General features: G+C 42.0%; 1 protein-coding gene and 1 long non-coding RNA gene across 7 annotated transcripts; one reads left to right on the top strand and one right to left on the bottom strand.

Annotated features, from left to right (window-relative positions):
- Window positions 1-282: 282 nt before the first annotated feature.
- Window positions 283-11,210, top strand: LOC125519248 (histone-lysine N-methyltransferase ASHH3-like; the record flags this gene model as incomplete). The annotated part of the gene is made up of 12 exons (XM_048684112.1): window positions 283-610; window positions 2,128-2,199; window positions 2,670-2,772; window positions 2,999-3,098; window positions 6,812-6,890; window positions 7,028-7,199; window positions 7,279-7,359; window positions 7,488-7,697; window positions 7,810-7,861; window positions 7,937-8,002; window positions 10,015-10,054; window positions 10,932-11,210. Coding segments are annotated over 11 exons (1,290 nt in total), but the record flags the coding sequence as incomplete, so codon positions are not given.
- Window positions 11,211-14,830: 3,620 nt separating this feature from the next.
- On the bottom strand, window positions 14,831-18,985 carry LOC125518023. 6 transcript variants are annotated; one of them, XR_007287939.1, is made up of 8 exons: window positions 18,433-18,984; window positions 18,259-18,327; window positions 17,511-18,071; window positions 17,225-17,314; window positions 17,062-17,143; window positions 16,540-16,704; window positions 15,652-15,909; window positions 14,831-15,085 (listed from the first exon to the last, which is right to left on the bottom strand). It is a non-coding gene; the product is annotated as an uncharacterized LOC125518023 (long non-coding RNA). The 6 variants fall into 6 exon arrangements; XR_007287941.1 differs by having other exon boundaries at window positions 17,225-18,067; window positions 18,530-18,985; XR_007287937.1 differs by having other exon boundaries at window positions 17,225-18,071; window positions 18,530-18,985.
- Window positions 18,986-19,588: the final 603 nt, after the last annotated feature.

Raw genomic sequence — 19,588 nt, forward strand, 5'->3', positions numbered from 1 at the left:
TTTAATCACTAATTAATGCACCATATGAAGAACATACAATATATATTTACCTGAAATGCCTAATTTTTTACATGAATGGATAAGACATGTTTATGAGAATTTTCATATATTATTCATATTTTTGTAAGTTCATGAATTAGTTATACATTTCCTAAGAGTACATGATTTAAATTTAAATTTAAAGAGTGAAATCTTATTCTATTTTGCATAAGGTCCAAGCCCAAAAAGGCCTAGCCCGAAAACGGCCCAACCCAAAACCTAAACATAGATTAGGAAAAATAAAAACTTCACCCCTGCCCGTCGGCCACCCCTCCTCGGCTCCTCCTCAGCCCGTCGCTGAGCTTGGCGGCGGCGCTCACCTCGCTCCGCTCCGCCGCTACTCGGCCCCCTCTGCCGCTCCCCGGTCCCCTCCGCCGCCCCGGCTCAGCCGCCTGCCGGTCGCCGTCACCACTTCACCGGCTTCTGCCCCGGTGCCCCGCACGAGCTCGACGGCGCCCGCCCGCTTACCTTTCCACTTCCCTGCTACCGCCGCCCCTCTCGTACTGTCGTCGCCCGCTGATCTCATTTTACCATCGACAACAAGCTCATCAAGGTCCATATTTGGGACATGGTTCGTTCTCTATGCCGTGCCGTTTCTGTTACTTGCTAGTTGCAGCTGGGAACTCTGAATTCATTGCTGTAGCATGTACTGGTGTAGCATATCAAGTCTGAACTCTGTTTATTCAGTAAGCATATCAACTAGGAATTGCCCTGCTAACAAGCAAGTAATGGTCATGTACTAGTTTGCAGTATATTAGTTATCTTGGTTAGATGTTTATTCTAATTGATGTTGTTAACCATGTATCACTCAGTAATGATAGTTAGCAAATGCCATGCCATAACAAAGACACCATGCAGTTCTGCAGTGTCCAATTAGCTAGTCTAGCTCCAGTTGTATGGTGTTCTACGTCTACGTGATGCTGTTTGCTGATGGAGCTTGATGGTGCTGGGCTGCTGGCTGGTCTTTTCTTGTTTTTGATTTGATGGCGATGCTTGTTCTATTGATCCTGGCAGTAGCCTTTTATTAGCATGTGCACTTGGACTTAGAGCTGCAAGGTGCTGAAGTATGTCCTGTTGAGATGTTGTGTACTTGTTTTTCTTGTATTGTCCGAACATTTTTGTCCGCTTCCGTTCAGCCACCACTCTGTTATCGTACCAACACCATGTACATTTCCGATATATTCTGTATTTTTTTCCGTTCAGCCACCACTCTGTTATCGTACCAACACCATGTACATTTCCGATATATTCTGTATTTTTTTCCGCATCCGAGAAAAAAATGGAATAGGATATGGTATGAGCATTATCCATCCGAATCCGATTCGGTTTCACCCTTACTAGTGAGCAAATAACCAAGTGGCATGGTCAACCCCTCACATGGTTGGTCATTGTCAGTGTTATTGTAAGCAGTTTTGGACCAAGGCGCACCGCTTTAGCAAGTTTAGGGGGTCCAAATATGTGATTTTAGAGTAGGAGGACTAAAGCGAGTGCACCACACTACTTAAGGAACTGATGGTGGATTTTACACTATGTTTATGTTAGACTGAACATAAGCTAGAAAGAAAATTCTACTGTAAATATGATCGGCACAGTAGGCTGTGTGAAAAAAACTGTTTAAAAGTGGACTCATATTCTACAGTCCACCAATTTATCTTATTTACAATCTACCCGTTCGCCAATCTACACAGATAGGGAACTTTGCTTACAGTTTGGCCTAGTAACAGACTCGGTGGGCGCCCAAATTCTTCAGCGAAGCTGTGCAAGGAAGCAGCGTACCTATAAGAGTAGAGGAAAAGGAACTGATCGCCATGGCTAGGGAAGATCGCTGGGCAGGGAAGGATTGCTCCTTTGCGTGTATCTATCGAGGCCCGATAGGAAGAGCAAGTAGGATAGGGTGGTCGGTCATGGTTACTATAATGCTTAAACAGTCGCCACAAACTGTCAGATTTGAAAAATCTGCAAGGCATTAAAATTCAAGTTGAACAAATTCAAAGAGAGAAATTCTAGTGATATTATTATCAATATTTGTTGTGCAGGGACCTGAGCATGTATTTGATGAATTGACTAAGGCGCTGAAAGATCCTGCAGATTTTGTAGATTTTGATCTGCCATCTGCGTTGAAAGAATGGAAGCTGGGCTACTACATACCAATTAAGCGGAGTATCCTTGCCTATCATTTCTTGAAGCCTATTTACTTCTCAAGTTCTTAGAGCAGCAATCATGTGCACCATTGCATGATTTAATTTAGTAAAATGTCGGGTTGAAGTTTTCATGTTCTGCTATGTTGTGAAGTATGATTCATCATACCTTTCAATGTATTTCACTTGACAGTTTGGATTTGTGATACACCTAAAACTGTAATGTAACATGTGAGGAAATCTGATGCTAGTCTTGGATGTAGAAAGCAACATGGTATGGGGAAATAAATATTTTTACATTTTGTAATAATTTTCTTACGAAGATGCATTTCAAAATGGCTTGATATGTTGTGGTTCTCACCCCCCCCCCCCCCCCCATGAGTAGGAATATCAAGTTTTAATTGCTCATTTGCAGTCTCATGATGTGAACTTTTATTCTGCTAATGATAATCATTTTTTTTTCACATTATTGATGTCCTTAATTCTACTAAGATATTTATCTCACTAAGAAGCGGGTTGAAGATGATGGCATTTTTTGTTCCTGCTCCCTTTCTTCTGAATCATCAGTTACTTGTGGAAAAGATTGCCAATGCGGGTACTCCCTCTCTCTCCCTCCCTCCCCGTTGTGTTTGCAGGCACGCACACACATTTGTGCATAATATAATTGCTCCGTACTCTGTAGGAAACATGAAGAGAACGGACGAATTGTTCTTAGCTATTTGATTAATGTACTTGTAAAATTTAGCTATTTGATTAATGTACTTGTAAAATTCAGTATTGTCTGGAAAGAACAATTCTGAACCACTATTTTATTGGTGCAGGATGCTGTTCTCTTGTTGTTCATCAAACTGTAAATGTGAGAACAAGTGTGCCAATAAATCATTCCAGCTCCGATCTTTGTTCAAAACAGAATTGATTAAGGTACGGCCGATTCAAGTTTTCATAATTAGTGAGTTTGGAAAACTAGCCATTTAAGAGGGAAAGTGAGGAGGAACACTGCCACTGCTATATATGGTGCTATGATGTAATATCTGAATATAATATATTTTTATTGCACGGGCCTTGAATAGAATGTGTTCTAGTTTCTGTGTTGTATTGTAAGGGGACTGTGGGTTGCTTATTTTATAAGATTAGAGGAGCCATAATCATTAAGGGTATTCTTCCAGCTTCTCTAATGTTTAATAATGTAAGGTATATAGCCCTGAAACCAACCTACAAACTTCTCACTGTCAAAAGCCCAGCAAGGATCTCTACCATCAACTTCACAGAAACACACAGCTTTGTGTCTACCGACAACTAAATTCTGCATAGATAAGAATGAACAAAATAAGGTTTGCATTGGAGCAGTATAAAACTTGAACAGAAAATATGCGAGGAAAACACACGTATGAATGTAATAGTGTGAGTGACTGGCTGCAGATTAAAAATATTAGCTAAATTTTCCTAAATTTTGTGGACTTATTTAGTTTCAGTGATCAGGGTGGAGATCTTGCAGAGGTTTTTTAGTAGCAGAGTAGTGGCTGTGCAGAACAACAATACTGTATCAAGAGCCTATTTCGTCAATGCCCAGCAATTACCTCAGAGTGGTGTCTTGCCACGGCCCACAGGGGATGGTGATAGGTCACACAGTTTGTGACAAATAGTACTGTTGGTACAATTGTCAACAATGTGAGACTAACAGATGGGCTAACCAAACTTGCCATGTTATTCCTGGATTACTCTCTGGATGCAAACTTTTAACCTTCCAATAAGACTTGTTAGAATGGCTATAAACATTAATACAATGTTAGAGACCGTATTCTTAAGAACAATTAGCCTTCTCTTAGCTTTCCCTGGAGTGAAACAAGTTTGTTTCTTTCTCCTCCCATGCTTTGGTAAATATCACGATGGAGAACAACCCCATTGTACATGCCGTAGCTCGCAATATTCCAAATCATAACAGTATCATCTGCTCTTGGAGCTATTCAATTCACTCATTCCGCCCATTCAATGAGCTAAATACCGGTGGCCACACTAATTTTACACCTCCAGACAGCTATTCATGATCTGTTAAGTTTGCTTTGGCATTGCTTCGCCTTCATGCATTATTGGTCTGATGGAAATGGGCACAGTTGGTCATTCCTTTTTTGTTGACTGAGAAGCACTCACGAATCTGAAAGATGATTCGGGAACAGAGATCATCACATACACACAAGAAAAAAAAGGAAAATAGATGTTATCCCTTGAAGGATAAGCTGTTCTTCCAGAGAGATGTGACAGTTAGTCATGTGCGTTACAACCATAAAAAATGGATAATTACAAAATAACAAAAATCAAAAGTATATTACTGACGACAGAATAAGGCAGTACAATGTTAACACTCAAGTACTCCAATACAACAATCCTCAAAAATTAGCATATGCGATTCTCACTGAACAGTGTCTACATCAAAACTGAATAGTCCGATTATGTAGTGAAGCTTCTATCACTAGCACCTCCCAACCCTGGAACTATGTACCTGTGGGTACAAATCAACGACATTAGTCACTGCTCCGTTTCATCGGTCACCCGACCTAGAGGCCAGATGCATTATATTGAAGAATGGAAACGTTATGTACACACTTTACAGTATAAGCATTGGACAGCAATAACTTAAGGCAATACCCTCTCTCATCTACTTCAGAATCGATCATCCCTCCGTACACATGGAGCCTGAAGGCCAAAAACAGACTAAACAACGGGAAACCTGCTATACACATATGGCATTGCTTATCTAATCTTCCCCAGGGAACTTGTTGCTGGCTATTGTGGCACTGGACGTGCTGCAACAGCTGCTACCTGCATTCACGTGTTAGGTTGAATGAACGAATAATTGAGAAATAAATACAGAAAGTTCCATGGGCTTGCAACTTCAATTTGCTTGCTTGTAACTCCATGATCAATCAACAAGTCAATAGCAGCAATGATGATCCCGCCTAAAGGAATATAAGTTAAATACATAATCATTGTATTTATGTGTTAGTATACCACCCATTCTGCTTATGCAGACCAATCTAATCTATAACTTCTATTTCTCCCTTTCATTGCTGAAAATAAGCATATTTGAACTCTCAAACTGCAATTTCCTCACATAAACTGCTCAGGTACAATGACTTCTCTTCTTTCTTTCTTTGAAGATACTAGTAAATAAATGAAATGGTTAGTAATTTTGACGGCACAACTTGAATGAGTCAAACCCCTTTCTTGAGGCAGGTGTTTGTGACCTGATCTGCTATACATGGTACAATTCTGTCTAACCACAACTATATGTGAAGACTCCACATGTTAGGTACGCCAATGGGGCTCCCCTGTTTCCTGGTAAAAAATTCCTCCAGTAGGCTTTATTGGTTGTCTGGTATTCTGTCCATGGATTGTTTTTTTCATAGGGATGAGAGATCTTTTATTTCAACCACAATGGGGGTAACCGAGTATTGGTGGATGAACCCTGTGAACCAGGGGCAGGGATGTTCCTCTCCCTGTTCCCCATCTGGCTTCCGGGGCCTGTGGTTCAACCCAATGCCAGGCCACCTCAGTTTCCTTGACATCAAGTTTGCGTGTCCTTGACTCGTCCGGACATCCTTTTTGTCCCATGTTACTGCTGAATGATGCTGGCAGCCCAAATCCACCACAGCAAGGCCTATTCACGCCACAGGTGCCTGCTGGCTGCTGCTATTCTCCTCTCCCAAAACCTGCTGCTGTCGGCACCTCCAACAGTGGCTATGGCCTCCTCTGACTTCCAATATTTTTCACCGCAGGTTCTTGATTCTGGTGAGTTGTAATGTTAGTCTGTGCAGCTAACAGTTACCTGTCCATATGCGACCTAATTTGTGTTTAGGAACACCTTAGCGGATACAAACGGAGGAAAATATTCTTGACCTATCATATTTGACTATATCCTATACATACATGTTGAATCTGTGTGCAGATAACAAAATTTGAGTCATTTTCTTGGTTATATGATCTCTGATGATTTTACCGTTCAAGACATTTGTTTCTATAGTCAGTATTTTACTGTGGCCCCTAGGTCAATTTATGCTACTGTGTTGTCTGGTATTGTTTTTCCTTATGATGTTACATTACATATAACGTTTTTCCGTACTCGCAAGTTATTTTGTATTTCTTTCTGGAACTATATATAATTCAGAGATATCTTAGGAACACCATTACTTATCCCTGTACTTCATATTTGAGCTGGCCCTTATATCTGCATGTTAGCAAAATATCCAACATATAGTCACGTTTTGTGCGCAACTGATCCTGTGCCTTAAACCATCGCAAATCCCTATATGAAACTTTCTTTATCTTAAGAGCCAGTATCTTCATTCTTCATGCACAATACAAGCAATACTTCAACATTGAATACTTCACAATTGGAAAAAATAAATGCGAGGAGGAAAGTTTGCTCTTATGTGTTAATAATTCCACAGAGAATCTAAGCAAGGTGTTTCATGTTTGATGTTTTTTGAAGTATAGCCAAACATTATTATTTAATGACCGTTCTCTAGATTTCATGTGGAGTGGTGTATAAATTTGATTGTTTCATAAAACCTTTAATTGGTATGTAATTTCTTTTCACTTTCCCAACAGTTCCCTAAAAGACTGTTATATTATTCTAGACAGAGAAATGTGGCTTTGGATTGATAGCCGAGGACGAAATAAAGAAAGGAGAATTTGTTATAGAATATGTAGGAGAAGGTATGGGTTTGTTGAAATCTATTTTGAGCAAGTAAATGAAATGCAGACAAATGCAAGTATTATGTATTATGATGGTTACTCACATTGTATACTGGGCGATCAAACTAATATCCATATATCTTGCATCAATATTTTAGTTATTGATGACAGAACTTGTGAGGAAAGACTATGGAAAATGAAGAGACAACGTTACACTAACTTCTATCTTTGTGAGGTCAGTAGCAATATGGTCATTGATGCGACAAACAAGGGGAACAAGTCCAGGTTTATCAATCATAGTTGTGAACCAAACACAGAGATGCAGAAATGGTTAGTTATATTGAACTGCTTATTCTATATCCATGCTGCTGACCCTGATATTTGCTACTGGTATCATGTTATTTTTCAGGACTGTGGATGGACAGACCAGAGTTGGAATTTTTGCTCTTCGTGACATAGAGAGAGGGGAGGAGCTGACCTATGACTATAAGTATGGTCATTCAGTTTCCTGGGTTTATAATTATTTTTTCATTATTTTTTATTTGTTTCGCCCACCTTGCTTTATCGCATGGTGTACACAAAACTTTTCCTGTTTCTAATCTATGTCCTTATATACAGATTTGTCCAGTTTGGAGCAGATCAAGATTGTCATTGTGGGTCTTCAAACTGCAGAAAAATGGTTGGCACGTCTAAGTCGTTCAACTCATTTGTTCTTCACAATGGCAACTCAGGAAGCTCGCAAGATCAGCACGACATAAAGAAAAGGAAGACAACCTCAGATAATTGTATTGGGGAGATCATCCGTTTATGGGATCGACGAGATAAAATGTAATGCCTTCACATCTTCAAATCTGATTGATGACGTTAGATGTCCTTTTATCTGTTGTTTTCCGTTGCCGGCCCGGTTTAACCCCTTGCCTTTCAATATTCTGCCTTTCAGGTATGTCCCAGCAGTTGTACATGACTATGATGAGTACACTGGAATGCATACTGTGAGTTTTTCAACAGATGATTTTTACATGATATCTAATGGCAATTTATATATTATATTATTTGTTTTGGTCCAGTTACTGCTTGATGAAGAAACTACTGAAAAATTTGATATGAGAGAGGAAGATTGGGACTTCCTACCGGTATGACATTCTTAGTAACTGAACTGGTTGATTTCGTTTGTCTTTTGGAGCTTTTGGGTTCTGTCATACCTTGCTTTCTTGGACAACCCACATATTTTGTAGCTAACTGTAGTCTAAAACAGGTGCTACTACCTCCTTTCTGATTTAGAGGGGCACATGGCCTATCTAAAAAAAAATCAGAAATTTACAGTTTGTAAGGCTCATTGGCTTGGAAACATGCAAATATAGCTATGTCCACATTAAATTCTATCAAATTCCCGTTCCCAGCATAGAACAAACCAATGCATGAAGGAGTGAGAGGGCCATGCATGTAGTATTAAGATGTTGTCTAGCACTTAAGTAGGTCCTCCTTGGTTGATGTGATTTGCAAGATGAGACCAATAAACCGGAAAGGAGGGAGTACTATGATAAGTGACTTGCTAGCTTGTGCTTCGCATCTGCTACCAAATTCAGTAAACATGGTTGAATTTTTTTCTTTGATGTTTAAATAGCCATTTGATTACTCATATTTACATAGACATAGCACCTTTCCATCCTAGAACCAGTGTTCAGGATATCGGTAACAGGTACCATATCGGTCGAGTGCTGAGTAGGGATTAATTGGCGAATCGACCATTTAATTGAATTTATTGCTAACCCATTTATCAGGAGATTAACTAGGGCCATATCTATATTTCCTAGGCTATATAGGAGCATGCCATGTACTATTGTCTAAATATGCAATCCTAGGCTACATAGCAACAAGGAAAAGTGTTGCCTTGATGTTTTGGTGATGTTTCAGCCAATCTGGAAGGCCATAAACCTGCAAATTGAAAAGTAGGGAGGGAATGGGCCAGTTTTGGGCTAAAAAATGCCCAGCTGATAATTCGGCCTCACAGCTGATAAATCGGTTTGTCAGACAAATTAACTGGACCTACCAGTTAATGGTTCGAATAGCACGTTCTCGTATCGTGAGGGCTCCGAATAGCAGTTAACTGGCCATATCGGCAGTTTACTGACCATCAACGTCAGCTGATCTGTTCCAACCAGTAATTGGCTGTTCTTTAAAATGTTACCGACTGTACAAAAATCCCCAACACCCAGTCTGTATGTTGGAGTCGGGCTGAGGAATCGGAATTGTATCTTTGCGAATTCTGCTGTTTGGGTGGCGAGAGTATTGGATTATGAAGTCCCGTACCATGATTTGCACTGTCCGGGTCCTGCAAGGTTGCTGGTATTGATGGACCCCTGTATCTATCTCTTGAACTTTCTTCTTGAGGAAGAAAGAAGTTCCCTGTCTATATTAGTAGAAGGTGAGGTAGCTGGAGACCCGTCCGGTCCTGCGAGGTTGCTGGAATTGCTGGACTCAGTGTTACAGTTGTATGGCAGCCATGGTCATGGATGAGAACCTGGCATTGGGAACTCCAGAAGAGAGCAACATGGAGTACGTAAGAAGAGGAAATATGGCTCTGTGAGGTTTCCAGGTAACATGGGTGCCAGCAACCAAACAGAAAATGGAATTGGGCCATGGTTTCATTTTTAACAATAATTTCGTAAGCAACTGAACACAAAAATTTGAATCACAATCATACATCATTTCCATTTCAACTTGAAATTTAATTGGGACTCTAATTCGAAAATAGCAATTCAATTCGAACATCCACAGAGACCGTAAGACTCACTGGTTCTGTAAATAGTCTGTCTCTTTCTTTCTTTCTTTGTTAGTATGATTTTTTTTTTATTTTCTTTCGAATAGCCCCCTGGACAAGGTTTTAAATTTTGACTTTTTCTCTTTAGTGTTAGTTTTTACTGTTAAATTTTGCTTTTCTGCTATTCGATAGGTTGAACTAGACAGTGTTTCAGAAGCACCAGAATTTTCAGGTTTAGTTGATACATAGATCCAATGGATGTTACATTGCTGTATACTGAACTTCTTGGTTGTAACTGTGACTGGAACAATGAGAACTATATACTCTTGTTTGTCATTTGCTCCAGAGAAGCCCCCCTGCTCATTTGATCTTATCTTTTTACAGCGCCCAGAAGATCCAGAAGAAGACTGATTGATTATTGAAGGTTACAATGATGACTAACTACTTATAACATAGTGCTATTTTCATATTCAGACCCTTCTTTTGTACAACTGGCTATTGTTAAAATTACATTTTCTTTTGTTCATCCTGTTAATTTTATTTTCTGTTTTAGTTATTTTCACCGTTGTATAAGTGCGCCGAGAATATATCCATGCGGCACAATAGGATATTGACTTGAGCTGTCATCTGATAGATACAGAGCCTTGACCATGACCTTGAACTTTGTTTATGTGGCGAGGAAGGGGTTTCTTCATGTATGTGTCTCTTGTTCCTAAGCATATGTGGTGCTTTGGAGAGGGGTCTCCTTTTACCCTTCACATTACATTTTTTTTTCATTTTTGTATCTGTGGTTTTTTGTTTTGCTTCTGTAGGGGTGCATGTGCTGTTTGAATGAGAGGTACTCCCTCCGTTCCGAATTACTTGTCTAAGATTTGTCTAGATGCGGAGGTATCTAGCACTAAAATGAGTCTAGATACATCCGTATCTAGACAAATTCAAGACAAGTAATTCGGAACGGAGGGAGTATTTGTTTGGGAACTATTAGGATGTAGGGTGTGTTTGGTTTGACCCAAAGTCAAGCCTACCAAAAACTTGACTAGCCAAAATATTGGCCAACGTTTTGGTTGCCTTAGTTTGGCCGATGCTGGCAAAAATGTGCACTAGAGTAGGCAAAGTGGCTTGGGCATGCAAAATTTTGAAGTCTTAAAATACCTTTAGTTCAGATTTGAACTAATTTCTAATTGATTTTTTTGTGGGGTTATTTTTGGGCTCCTAAGGATTCGAAACAAAAATACCACTACCTGATTTTTTTTTTGTAAGTTGGATGCCTTGTTTGACGGACGTTTCTATATCGTGTGCAGGATACTTATGTTTGGATACACCCAACTGATTCTCATCTCAGCAGGACTTGTCACTACCATTGTAGACAAATCATCACTGAGGAAGTACTTGCTGCAACCATCCACCCTCAAACCAGATTTTTTTTTCTGTGTGCTCCTGACATGTAAATCGGATTTCCACCCTCAAATTAGATTGGTTTTCCTGCATTCTCCCCCCTTTGCAAATCAGCAGTTTTACCTCATGTGACATGTCCCTGAAAATATTGTCTTCTTAGAATCAGCAGTTTTAGTTTTACCTCATGTGACATGCTCTTTTTCGAGAAAACGCGAAGTGATTTTTGCGTTTCATTGCATTGAAAAGGTGAGAGAGAGTACATGCCTCCTAGGAGGTTATATTTACAGAGTCCTACTCTAGTGTACGTTTTGTCTCCCTGTCTGGGACATTTTGTCTGTATATTTTGGTACATTTTGTCTCCCTGTCTGGGACAGCCGGACAGACATTTACTCTCTCTGTACCAAAATGTAAGATGTTTTTTGATTTTGCATAAGGCATAAAAAATGTCTTACATTTTGTCACGGAGGAAGTAGAAAACACCATCTGTCTACAGTTAATGCTGTGATTTGCACGAGAAGGTTTTATTTGTACCCTGCCACCTAGATACGTTTGATACAAGTTCTATCCACTCCTCTCATAGTGAGAAGTATATCCACATACGCCTTTGTCATTTTTAGAGAGTTTATGACTGTAGTTGGACTGCATTCTGGGCTTGTTGAGCTGCCTGTTAACTGGGCTGGGGCCAATCATATTTTTATGGCTGGGCTCAGAGGCAACTTTTCGTAAGAGCTTATTTCAGAGTTTTTTGAAAATACATTCCATATATTATGAATATACTTTCAAATGCAAATAGTTATTGATTTAAATCCAAAGACCAAAATAATTCTTTAAAAATGTTCATAAATTTCTGTTTGGAATATAGGCCTTGATAAAATTTCCAAACATTGTATAAGGCTATCTTGGAAAAATTGAATGAGATTTCTAGGGTTCTTGGCCCTTTTTATTTAATTTTGGTGCTTTAAATTCCTCAACTCAAAATTTCAGGGAATTGAAATATGATGCATGAGTGCTTCTAATGGAGAGCGGCGTTTCAGCACCCGGCCTTAGATAAGCCCGGGCAAAATAAAAAATTCACAAAAATAGAAAAAAAAATCAAAAAAATCTGATTTTTTTGAAAGCAAGATGCTTGTGTGTGTGATGTTTGTGCAAAATTTGGTGGAGTTTTGACATTTGAGTAGCGCGAAATTTGGTGGAGTTTTGACATTTGAGGAGTGTGCGACAAAAAAGACAAAATTCGGCTATATGAGTAAGTTCACGCACTTTTTGGCTGGTTTTTTTTTTTTTTGCTACGTGTTCCACAAATTTTCAAATGGGATGAAATATTGCACGCACATCCTGCACTCAAACATCTTCCAAGCAAAAATAGGTTTTTATTTTTTTCTATTTTTTATGGCGTTGCTGTTCACCGGGTTCATCTAGAGCCAGGCACCGAATTGGATACACTTCTAATGCAACTATTTACAAGCAAACAATTTAGGGATGTGACAACTTAGTTCGTGCAAAATCGTTTTAGGGGATACCGTAAAATGCTTTTACGTATGATGTGTGTGTCGGCAGAATAGGTCTCGTATAAATTGTTTTAGGCCATATGTGGAGCCCACTATCAATAGTTGACTTTACAACAAGGTCCCTGCAAAATACAGTAGCATACACTACTAGGGAAAACCTTATACACAGAGGTATAGCAGTAGCGCTGGTCAAAACACGACGCTATTGCTACAACAATGCTGGGCCCACCGGTCGCATCGGGGACTGAGACCGACACGCAGACCGGTGCTGAGACTGAGACCGGCGCTAAGACTCAGACCGGCATCGAGATCGGCGCTGAGACTGAGACCGGCGATGCCTAGGGGAGCGGAGCCGGTATAGAACCGAAAGCAAAGAGGCGACAGCTTCCTAACAAGCTCATGACTACTAGACTGGTGGTCACGGAGGTGGACGACGGCAATTTTGAGCCAAACGCGCCCGAGGAAGCGCGCGCGTGCTACGGCAATCAAATAGGCTGCATCATATGGACAACCGCCACCATCAACGATGAGAAACTAAACAAGATAGATAATATGAGGCCCTTCCTCCTAAAGAAGCTGCACCAGATATTCTTGTTCCCGGACCGGAATGAAAAGGATTATAAAGATCCAGATAAGGACCCGTCAATGAAGAAGATAAACAAACACGCCATGAGCAAGTTTAGCGACGCGTTGGCCGCCTGGAAAGCAAGGGTGAAATATCGGATCGTCAACGACAAGGAACCCTACTCCGAGATTGTAAATGATAATCCGACAATTACGGCAGAGCACTTTGAAATATTCAAGGCGGCTTGCGAGGCCGAAGTTGCCAAAAAAACTCGGAGTACATGAAGGGGCTTCAACAGAAGAACATTGGGTGCCACCACCTCGGAAGCCGTGGTTACACCGGGAAGAGGTCCATATGGGCCAAGGAGGACGCAGAAGCCGCGAGTCTGGGCATCCCAGACCCCTTGGCGGAGTTCACCGTCCCACAGGAGCGTGACGTCCTCAGGGCCCGACACCGTTGGGACCCAGTGAAGAAGGTTTTCGAGAAGAACGCGGTCACGACGGAGTTCATGAGACTGCTGGTAATTTTTGTTTCTGATCAATTCGACTGCACGGTAGTCATATTTGTAAACGATCCTTGTGCCTTTTGCAGAGAGAGCAGCACAGGATTGCGACCGAAAGCGACTCGCCGTCTGAGGCGTTCGTGAGGCCCAAGTGGGACACTCCATTCAACCGGGCGTTGAACATATTGAAAGGACTCCCGGTGGAGACTCGATCGTCGTATGGACGCGTGCACAGTGTCGGAGACGGCGCCACATGGAAGAAGTACTACCGTGAGACCACGGAGGAGAGAAAGGAAAGACGGAGGTTAACTGAAGAAAACATCGACAAAAAGGTTGAGATTGCGGTTGAAAAGAAATCATCTGAGACAGTCGAACAGCGATAGCTGCCGCAAAACAGGTGCTTGTAGATATGTCTACTACCTTGGTTCCGGCCATTTTCAATTGGAGCAGGCAAAATTCAGAAAAAATGCAGCGGACTTTCCCCTTGCTGACTTCCTCAGGAGCAGCTTGACTAGCGTTGCACCAGCACCTGCAGCTGCACCTGCTCCCGCACCGGCTCCTTCACCTGCTCCTGCACCTGCTCCGGCACTGGCTCCTACACCTGCTCCCGCACTGACTCCTGCACCTGCTCCCGCACCGGCACTACAACAAATATGTCAACTTGTGACCTTGACTATTGGTCACTGAAAGGTCATTGTTTTTCATTTGCGACATTTTTTGACCAAAACCAGAAGGTCAAAATCTGGCGGTCGTAAACTGAAATTAACGACCTTCTCTGTGAGAAGGTCGTGGATGTTTACGACCAAAATATGCCTACTATTTTGTTTTAGTTACTAGCAACCTCCCCAGGCCACATAGGCATCCAGCGTGGCAAGCTGATGTGGCATAAGATTCAGCCCGATCTGATTCGGCGTTTTACATGGGCCGAGCCCATTAATTCAGCCCATTTAATTTATTTTTTCCCTGTGCTTTGATTAGCTAAATAGGCCTGGCCCAACAATTAGGACTTTTTTTTGAGATGCAGTCTTTTACAATCCATTTTTTTGGGCCTCAACCTTTTTAGAATCTGAAATTTATGTTGCTCTTTTTAGAAACAAGTCCAACATAGTTTGGGCCATGGCCTTTTTAGAGCCCAAGTATTGAGTGCAATATAAATTCTGGACAGGGCCTTTTTACAATCCAATAGTGGGCCAAGCCCTCTTTTATTTACAACCAATATTCTCAAATCAGTATAGTAACAGTACTTCTTTCCCACAGTAATAACACAAGTATAGAAAACTTTCTCACACAACTTTATCTCGCATAACATTAGACAGGCCAACACATATCAATAACTTATCTCCTATGTTCACAAGTACATAACTTTTATCTCACACAACATTATACAGAAATGTATCTTGCAGGTTCAAATCACATAAACTTTATCTAACAGGTTCCCGCAACAAAAGATGATCACCATCATCTCCTAATCAAGATGCAAATAACCTGCACATTCAAAAATAAAAAGCAATATGTCAAAGAGAGACAAACAAAAAATAGAGACTTGCATCAAGTAGACCTGATGATGTACAGATAGTAATCAAACTAGCATCTACTTTGCCCGAGAGATAGCATGAATCGGTTTTGATGCCATTCATGCATTATTTCTGAGACTAGCAGCAAAAAATACATAGGATGCCAAACAGCCGGCAGCAGCTAAGATCGGTTAGTTGTTGGCTACCATCGATGGCGAGAACTAAACGAGCAACTTAGATTCATTGGGATGGATTGGATTGGATTGATGCTGACAAAGTGACAACAGGAAGGTAATGAGCACATACAACTAGCTCTAGTATACCGGCATGCATAACCACCTACGCATACAAATCAGAAAGCACACATATATACTGAACAAAAGCAACCGCCATGAATAGATGACTTAACAGTTCATGTTTGTTAACAAAACAAGAGTGGACATCTCATAGTGAGTCTAATACAGCTACACTAAGCAGAGAACCACATCAAGACATGAAGAGTAAGCCATCACAGTATAGGAGGATTGGACTGCATACCTAGTCGTCCTTGAGGTAGAGGACCATCTTGGTACCCCTGCTGAGCTACTTCCCAAACGTATCACGAGTGACGGTGAAGGAGCCACCGGCCTGGGACTCCCACACGTACTGCCCGTCGTCGTTGTGCTTCATGGTGACGACGACCCTCTCGGCAACAAGGTAGGCGGAGTAGAAGCCAACACCAAACTGCCCAATCATGGACACATCGACACCGGCGGCGAGGGCCTCCATCGGCACCGTACTGATCTTGTCCAAGGCCTGCGAAAATCACACCGGCAAACACACCACGTCAGCCCAGGAACAAATCTCGCACGCCACGAATCAAACCGCGGGTCAACGGATCTGGCTCGGCAGAATCTAAAGCCTAGCGTAAAATGGCCAGTGTAATTAATGGCCAGTGTTGCCAGTATTGAATGTACCACATCGGCAAGCATTACATAGTACTACTATGTAATTGATATGCAAAAGAAGATGCATCTCCCATGTTCAGCAATCAGGATCAACCATGAAGTTTCTACTACTCCTACATCATTTTAGCTAATCATTTAAGATGATCATTTAAGATGCTAATGTTTACTTGTCAAGTACAGTTATTGTTACTCTAAGATTTTAGCTAAGCAAATATAAAGATAAGAAGACACTTTGCCACCAATATTTTGTGACATCTGTAGAATTCGTACCTCATAAACATGCATGAAATGTCTATTTCAAAGAAGTATACATACTGATCATGTTTACTTAGGCCAGCAGCACAAAACAACCAATTATATTGCCTTACAAGAAGTACTAGCAGAAAAAACCTCTAATAACCAGGCATACAAATCAATGCGTCATAGCAACAGAACTAAGAAGATGATCAGAGTGAAGAAGGTAGCCCCAAGAGTTCACCGGAGTTCACTAGAGATTTATGGTGCAGAGGAAGGAGCCAAGGAGGTAGTCAAACTGTTGAAGTCAAGGGCCAGCCTAGCCCCCTACCACGCATGAGGCCACAACCAGCCCAGCACCACCACCACCGTCGGAGCCCACACCAACGTCCAAGCTTCATCGAGCTCCCTGCAAATTGCATTTAGCATCAAAGCATCAATAGTTTTGCAAAGTGAATATATTAGGGGAAGCTACAATTAGCATATACACAGGCAGGGCAGGGTTTAAATAACCAAGTCATGTTTAAAAGAGTTAATTGAATGAGTACAATTAGCATGTAACCTGGAAAACATATAGCTAGTATCTATCTATCAACACGTCATCACATAGAAGCCAGATACTATTAACTTCATGATTCAGAAGCAGGAGCAGTGGCAAGATAAGTACATATGATAAGAAACAAAAATAGAGAGGTCATACAACACATGGCACGTGCATATCTCCATGACACCAACCAAGCAAGGAATGTACAAACAAGAAGCACACCTTCAGCGTCTCATCATCGGTCATGATAGGTGTGCTGGTAGGTGGTTGACGAGCCTCCCTTCTTGTCATTCTTGCTCATGATCTGGATAGCGAAAAGAGGGAGGTTAGGAACATCACAATGACAGTACTGAGATCACTCAAGCAATCCTAATGATGCACGAACCTCACAATGTTGCCAACAAGGCAAGAACTTCCTTGATCTTATCCTTGATGTTCTCTAGCTCCAGATTCTTTCGCTGCAGCTCGATATTTGCTGAACCGTGTGTGTACATGCATTAGGGCATACATACAATGTTCAAGTTAATATTCTCAGCAAACTATGATGTAACCAAAATAATTACTTCAGGACTTAGGATAAAAACTGAGCTTAGACATGAAACTTTACAGCGCTCATTTCAACCATGTTAGATAAACAGAGCACAGCGATCAAGTCAAGCTCAGGGCTTCACCTTGCTTAGTAATTTTGTTTCCAGACCACAAAATGTACACCAGATCATCTACTCATCATCTACAACAACTCAAAGTGGTAGTAGCTCAAAAACAAGCAAAACAACTACTTAGTTATGGGTCTCGAAGCTCATAGGGCAGTCTGATAAGCACGGACAAAAATAAAAGGATGCGTATCAGATGAAGGTGCTGGGAAGTCCTGAACATGGTGAGAAGTATACTCTCTAAAAAATACTCCCTTCGTCCGGAAATGCTTGAAATAAGGGTGCACATTTGCATGATAGCTATCTGGACATACAGAATCCAAGTTTCCTACTAATAGCTATCTGATGTCCAAGTTTCTTACTGATGTACTACTGAACGATGCTATGTAATTTCCTTTGGTATTTCACCATTGAACTCTATTTTATTAAGCCCAGCAACTCCACACCAGCCTTGTCAATCCTAACAGTGTGAGTTCGTCAAGCAGGTTGCAGAACAAGAGGCTATATTCAGTTAACAAGCATGTGAATTCAGTATCTTCAGTGCGTGCCCTCCACCGTCAAATCCAAGCTGCCGTCTACCTATTTCGAAGTTAGGTAACACATCAGTGCTATCCAACAGCATCACTTCAAACTAAAAAAAGGCATCAGTTGCAACCAAATTATCTCTAGCATCACAAAAATCAGACCAAGTCCCTCCATCCATGCTCGCACGCCATGGAGACTGAAGGATTAAACTTAGTAATAAGAAGAAAGTGAAACCACGTACCCCTCTTGGTCTGCAACAAGCTCCTCCTCCCCGTCGATGTCGATCCGGTGCTAGCCTAGAATACGCTGTCTGCTCAAGCACCAAGAGAAGAGAAAGAACCCATCAGAATCCGCTTCAAGAAGCAAAATACTAGTACAACGCAATAGTTGGGACTGGGAGAACCGAAGCACACACCAGACACAGACAGGGAGGGCGATGCGGAGGCGAGCCCGGCCAGGACGGCGGCAGGGAGGAGGAAGTGGCGGAAGGGCACGAGCGAGGCGGGACTGACCTACGATGCAGCAGCCGCCGCCGATGGCCGCTTGCGGCAGGAGTGGCGCCGCGTCCGTGGGTCTTCCTCCACGGCTCCGCGACACGAAGCAAGCGGAAGGAGAAGCCCGCTGCTGGAACGCGCGCACGGAGGGGAAGGTCGTCGCCGGAGAAGGAGTAGAGTGAGGAAGCCCGCTCCTTGCTCGTCGTCCTCGTGTTGGATCCGCCGCGCGGTAGACGTCGCCGGCCTTGGTTCGTGGAGGTTCGTGTAGGCCCCTTGACGGCGGGGGAGGGAGGTCTCTTGCTCGGGAGATCGATTGATGGATACGGCGCCTGGACGGAGAAGTGAGGGGAACTGGTTGGCGACGGCGATGTGGGAGACGAGGGGGAGCGCGTGAGGTGGATCTGGAGTGCTAGGGTTCGACGGAGCATTGCGGGGAAGGAGGGGGCGGCGACCGCGGGGGGGCCGTCATCGTCGATATGGATGAGGAGGTGTGGATCCGGCGATGTGGGGGCAGTGAGGTCGGGGCGGTGGGTGAGGAGGAAGGGTTGCGCGGGAGGGAGGGAGGGGGGCGGCGGCGCGGAGATGGGAGGAAGGGATCGATCTGAGCTAGGGTTTGGGCTGCGGGTGGGGGTATCTCTTTTTGTTTTCATTTTTTTTTCTGTAGAAAGATGGATGGATGGATGTGGGATGCAGAGATGGATCGATGGATGGATGGACGCCATGTCATCAATCCGTGGGAAGTGTTCTGATTGGTTCGGAAAATCAATGGTTTAAAATAGTTTTGAACTATTAAAAATAGAGGGATTTTGTGAAGTAGCTATCAAAAATATTTTTCAAAAGGACGTCACACAAATTTTCACTAGAGTTAGACCACATTTTATGGATAAGGACCCATTTGTATGCATTTCTGATCTTTCTAGCTATTTTTAATCATTTTTTGAGTGGCAAAAATGGGGTTTTTTTGTGAAGAACCTACCAAATATTTGTTGCAAAATTGGACTCCATCAATTTTCTAAAATACTACTTCATATTTAATATACAATTGACCAAATGGTTGGGTGTCAAAAGCTTTGATCC

The sequence above is a fragment of the Triticum urartu genome, chromosome 7 (genome assembly GCF_003073215.2).
Source record: "Triticum urartu cultivar G1812 chromosome 7, Tu2.1, whole genome shotgun sequence".
NCBI classification, from domain to species: Eukaryota; Viridiplantae; Streptophyta; class Magnoliopsida; order Poales; family Poaceae; genus Triticum; species Triticum urartu.